This window comes from Coffea eugenioides, chromosome 6, assembly GCF_003713205.1.
Source record: "Coffea eugenioides isolate CCC68of chromosome 6, Ceug_1.0, whole genome shotgun sequence".
Classification (NCBI taxonomy): domain Eukaryota; kingdom Viridiplantae; phylum Streptophyta; class Magnoliopsida; order Gentianales; family Rubiaceae; genus Coffea; species Coffea eugenioides.
This window is the reverse complement of record NC_040040.1, coordinates 9,309,042-9,315,041: the sequence shown is the minus strand read 5'-3', so window position 1 is coordinate 9,315,041 and position 6,000 is coordinate 9,309,042. Positions and strand designations below refer to the sequence as shown.

The 6,000-nt window shown below is 32.6% G+C and overlaps 1 protein-coding gene across 1 annotated transcript; it reads left to right on the top strand.

Annotated features, from left to right (window-relative positions):
* Positions 1-1,187: 1,187 nt before the first annotated feature.
* Positions 1,188-2,746, top strand: LOC113773709 (peroxiredoxin-2B). Its single transcript, XM_027318332.1, has 3 exons — positions 1,188-1,410; positions 1,540-1,619; positions 2,259-2,746. The coding sequence occupies exons 1-3, from the start codon at positions 1,256-1,258 to the stop codon at positions 2,510-2,512; spliced, it is 489 nt and encodes a 162-aa protein (XP_027174133.1). The 5' UTR covers positions 1,188-1,255; the 3' UTR covers positions 2,513-2,746.
* Positions 2,747-6,000: the final 3,254 nt, after the last annotated feature.

The window sequence follows — 6,000 nt, the reverse complement described above, 5'->3', positions numbered from 1 at the left end:
GATGGATAATAGGTTAATGCAATTGCACGCTAATTAACGCATCTAAATTTCACTTAATCTAATCACATATATATATGATTATGATTCTCTATTATATTTATATCTTTTTTTAATTAGTTTTATATTTTTATTTAAAAATCTAACAACTAAAGTACATTTTAATGGGCATCTATTAGACAGATTCAAAATAAAATAATTGAGCACGACACGAGGGGGAGGGGTTATGTGATTGAAAAGAGAATCTTCGCTGCTTATTTCATAATAGTTGGGAGTCTTTGGTCTCGCTAATAATAAACGAAGGCCACAGAATTATTAACAAACTTACCAAACTTCAAATGAATTATTTGTCTCCTCATATGAAACTTCTATATAGCAAAAATATATATATATATTGTACAACTAACTTCTTCATTAATTTATTTATGGAAGCTATAATTTGGTTGAAGTCAAAATGTACTGAATCATTGAAACTTACAAGAAACATAAAAAATTAATTGGAAATGTACTCTTTGGCACGGGATCTCGAGCAAAATTCAATTAAAAGTATTTGATGGAAGGACTAATGAAATGTGGCCGTTGAAACAATGCACTTAATTAATGACCCACTTCACGAGATTAATTTTTGTTCATCGCATGCAAACATCGGTGCTATCTTTTGTACTAGTACTATTTAAATCTAATGGTTTTTCAAAACAGATACATCTGTAATATGTTTTATGTATTTTTTATCATTAATCATTAATACAGTTTTCATTCTCAATCAAATTGTATTGCACGATATCCACTAATTTATTAATAATATTAATTTTTGTTTTATAAAAAAATTAGTTGCTTTAACAATAAATCTAGTCATCGTCTATTATTATACTACTATTCATTTATTTTACTTAACTCACACCATCCCTTATTTAGAAATTTTTCCAAATCTCGTACCAATACTATGAATTTCGAATTCTTCTATTCTGATCCTCCAAATTTGGGAAAGGCAAAATTCAAGGGCCTAACCTCAAATCCCGATCTGTTAGAGCAATTAATGCGTTATCTCCCATTCCCAAATGTTCACGCGTTAATCGGAGTCGGACTTCACGCATAGTTATCAAACCCGGTTAAGAAAGGGCTATGGAATCCGGGGAAGGGAGCATCCAAACCTCTATAAATACGGATGCGCAAAAGATTTTTTTAATTCAGTCGCACACTTTTCATTCCCAGCCGAATTTTCGTTCTTTGGTTTCATAGCAAGCTCCTCGATTCAGCCATGGCACCAATTGCAGTCGGTGATGTGATCCCCGATGGGACCCTGGCTTACTTCGACGAACAAGATCAGCTCCAGTCTGTCTCCATCCACTCCCTTGCCGCCGGCAAGAAGGTCATCCTCTTCGCCGTCCCCGGTGCCTTCACTCCCACCTGCAGGTGCTTCAACCACCCTTTCATTTGTTTATTTCTGCGATTCTATTTTGGCCGGTCAATGGTCGGCCGTCCTCCATGGGGGTCATAATTTTCTTTTGTTGTTTATTTTTGGGGAATGGGTTGTGATTGCAGCCTGAAGCATGTTCCTGGGTTTATTGAGAAAGCCGAGGAGTTGAAATCCAAGGGCGTTGCCGAAGTTATTTGCATTAGCGGTAATTCTCTGCTCTTGCTACTTTCACCATTTCACTCTCTCATCTGTACGTGTTAAATTATTGAGTATGTTTTCGAAACGAAATTGTTGAATTCTGGAGCAAAATCTGGGGATAGGCTTGCTCTTTTTGATCTGGAAACGTTACTGATTGTTATGAGTTCACCTAGCTTTCCAATCCGTCAAGGCAATGTTCTACCTTTTTTTATGGAGAAAACCGAACATTCGATTGAGCGAAGAAAAATAATAGAAAGATTGAATGCATATATCATCATTTCTATTGCTGCAAACTCAAAACTTGGTGGAGTGCTATGGAGTCATACGGTAACCTATTTTTATGGCACCTAATTGAAGTGAGAAACGTGTCAATAAATATAAATTTTTTTTTGTCACAAACCTGCTGGATTTACAGGAAAATAGTAAGTGAAATGTTGACGATAGATATTTTATATAATCGCCATTGTTAACTGAATTGTCGCAAGGCTTTCCTATATATTGAGTTCCCATCAAACGTCGATAGAATTCTGATCGTGGTGAAGTTGGAAACATGTGATATCTTAAATGCAAGAATCTGAGTAGCGTATGCCATGTTGTGAATTAATTGAGTCCTGACTGACAATTGGGTTGGTTTATGCTTTTACAGTCAATGACCCCTTTGTGATGAAGGCTTGGGCAAAAACTTTTCCTGAGAACAAGCATGTCAAATTTCTGGCTGATGGCTCTGGAACCTACACCAAGGCTCTCAACCTTGAGCTTGACCTCTCTGACAAGGGACTCGGTATTCGATCCAGGAGGTTCGCTCTCTTGGTGGATAACCTCAAGGTGATTGTTGCTAATGTTGAAGCTGGGGGTGATTTCACCGTCTCTGGTGCTGATGAAATCCTCAAGGCTCTCTAAATTCCTTTGGATGTAGCTTATTCTGAAGTTGAGCTTTCAGCCTGAAACTAGTAGTGTTTTAGTGTATAACCGGCGCTTTGTGCTAAATATTTTGAAGATGTTTTGTGCTGTGTTATAAAGCGTATTTTTATTATGTATTATTGTCTAATAAAAAAGAGAGCTGTTCTGACTGGCGTAGAGGACCGCTCTCTTGTTTACAGGTTCCTTAATTATAATTTAGCCATATCTTTGACCCATTTTGTTGTTCAAAGCTGGACTCAAGCAAAGTTGAGCCGGCCGCTTGTGAACCGAAGAACCTGAGCAGGGACAGTTGAGCAAAGTATTTCTAAAAACGTTGAAGTAATTCTTGATCCCATTCATACTTCGTTTATAGACCTTTATAATATGAGATTGCACCACCGCTGAGTAGTAGTAGTACAAGGAAATTTAGGAGAATTGAATTGAACTTAGCCCAGTTGTTCTGAAATTGAGAACGAGTCACACTTATAAATAAAGTGTATACGCTCAGAGTTGATCACAAGTTGATTGTCGTGCAACTAAGAGTAAAATTATATTATTACGTTCCATCGCCCCGGCATGTGCACGAGGATCGTTTAATTCACCTAAAAATACTCAGGTAATGATTTATTGATGATCGCATTATTGAGGCTTGTCCGAGAGATTCAACAGGTTGTTTTGTGAGCTGATGAAATTCGATAATCTTCGGTAAGAATTTTGTAAAGTCTTGGGGGAGGAAAGAAAAAGGGTTGGAGAATCAATAATTACTTGTCTAACGTCCCCACAAATGTAGTAAAACGTCTGAGGCCAATTACATATTAGGGATAATTTCATAAACCTCCCCTGAGGTTTTATAAAATATCATCTAGCTCCCTTGAGGTTTTCAAAATCTCACTTAGCACCCCTTGAATTGACATTTTGGTAACATTTGAAGCCCTTCTTACCAAAAGTAATATTAAAAAATTCATGTCTGAGGAGAGAGATTATTTTAGTGCCTTTAATACCCTTAGGCTATAAAAAAAATGAACATTTTATAAACCAACAAAAAAAAAAGTACTAAATTGGAACCATCTTAAAAGTAAGGAGATGAAAATTGGTAAGATTTTATGTTACAGCCAATAGTCACTTCTACAGTAGGAAGAGACAGTAAAAACAAATACTATTTTTTAAACTATTTCTATAAATAGAATCCTTCATAGTGTTGAAGGTAATTAGTATAAAATTATGCATTTGAGGAAAAAAAACTTAATAATAGATGAAATTCAACTTCAATATCATACAAAAAATTTACTCAAAATAGACAGACTTTTTTTAATGGGTGTGAAATATGAAAATTTTATTATAGAAAAAAGAATTTGAAAAAATCATGCATTTGAGGAAAAAAAACTTAGTAATAGATGAAATTCAACTTCAATATCATACAAAAAATTTACTCAAAATAGACAGACTTTTTTTTATGGGTGTGAAATATGAAAATTTTATTATAGAAAAAGTCAGAATTTGAAAAAATCATGCATTTGAGGAAAAAAAACTTAGTAATAAATGAAATTCAACTTCAATATCATACAAAAAATTTACTCAAAATAGACAGGCTTTTTTTTATGGGTGTGAAATATGAAAATTTTATTATAAAAAAAGTCAGAATTTGAAAAACTATTCGGAGTTTCAAATACTTTATTTCTCTTGCGCTCTACATGAATAGGAATAAATAAATAAATAAATAAAGTTGTGAAACACCAAAAAAGGAAAAAAATAAAAAGAACCTGCAGCTATTATTTTCCAAATGCATTGAATATTTCATTAACATTTGCAATTCAATTATACATACATATATATGTGTATATGTATGTATGTATGTTTGTATAGACATTGTTAAAGAAAAATAGGAAATTTAGAGAAAGAAAAACAAGTTTAGAAAATTTAAATATGAGGGTATTATTGACAATTCATCACCTTTGATGTTAGTATATGGCCCTGCAATCACTTTAAGGGTGCTAAATAGATTTTGAAAAGTTTAGGGGAGTTATGTGATATTTCATGAAACTTCAAGGGAGGTTTCTGAAATTATCCCTACATATTATTTGCTAAACTCCTACGATGAATTCCCCATCAAACTACAAAAGCTTAATACATGATTTATTCTCTTAATTTTTTATGTATTTGCAAATTGTCATAAAATAAAAGGTACAACCTCAACTGAAAGTTTTTTTAAAATTATTTTTTCTTCCTTCAAGGGGTTATAAAGAGTGTTTGGAGAGTAGATTATTTGAAATAATTTAAAAAAATATTGTAACATTTTTTTATTATAATGTATGTGAGGAAAAAAGTTAATTAAAAAATATATTAATGATGCAAATAAATAAATTTTGATAAATAAATTCCTATTCTTTTTTTTCGATAACGATGATAATATTTGAATAATCTAATCTATTTTATTATTCTACAAGAAAGAGAGTTTAAAAAAATTATGTAACTAGCAGGTATACAGAAGTCGTCAGACTAGAAAGGTACTCTGATAGTAATTCTTTTAGAATTTTTTTACCGCAAGTATCGATGGTCCAAAATTTGGTGGCCACTGGGTTAAACAAATTCTCATTCAAACAAATCCAAAGTTTGAGGCAATAAAGTCTCAAGGACAACAACCGCAATAAAAACCCAACTGAAACCCTGTATATGCGCTGCATTTTACTCATACAGGGCTCAGACCCTAGAGCATACTTGGCATAGGTAGTATCGCTCTCGCTCTCTCTCTCTCTCTCTCTATCTCTCTGTTTATTTTTTTATGCGAATAAATGACGCATTGTCGTTTCTGTCTTTGTTGTTCTCAATGTCCAATGTAATAAATTAGTGGAGATAATGACCAACATTGCCAAATTAGCGTTTGTCCCATCCCCATCCATCCGTCGCCCCTAATAAAGAAAAAGAAAGGGGGCAAGCATAAATCATGAGGGGAAAATTCCTAATCGTACCTAATAAAAACAATTAATATTGGGTTTGTTTGCATTTTGTTATTTATTTACAAAAATTCATTTGCTTACATCATTAATATATTTTTAATTTTTTTATCTCGCATATATCACATTAAATAAAAAAACTACAGTATTTTTTCAAAAAATTATCCTAAATAATCTAGTGTTGGACTTCTAGATACGCCAACAAAATTAATTTCTTTTGTTCTTTAAATAAAGATGAAAGGTCAACAAATTAATTTCTTCATTGTGTAAATAATGACTCTTAACCTTAAGAATCGAATTATGAATCTCATTACTGTTCAAATAAAAGGTTACAACAATTAGTTGCCTAATGAAGATAAGGTGATTGAGAAACACTACAAAATTTTACCAAGGAACAAAGCATTGAATGAAAAACAACAATTTGACAGCGGAGTTGCAGAAGTTTCTATTAAACGCTTTTAATTTCTAACTCTTCTCTTAAATTAAATACTAAAGTCACATTTTATTTTATTTTTCCAAAATACTTAAGATAATTTC

Coding starts and splice junctions, on each gene's coding strand:
- LOC113773709 (XM_027318332.1), top strand. CDS start 1,256: ATGGCACCAATTGCAGTCGGTGATGTGATCCCCGATGGGACCCTGGCT. Junction 1,411..1,539: donor GCCTTCACTCCCACCTGCAG/GTGCTTCAACCA, acceptor TTGTGATTGCAG/CCTGAAGCATGTTCCTGGGT. Junction 1,620..2,258: donor CGAAGTTATTTGCATTAGCG/GTAATTCTCTGC, acceptor ATGCTTTTACAG/TCAATGACCCCTTTGTGATG.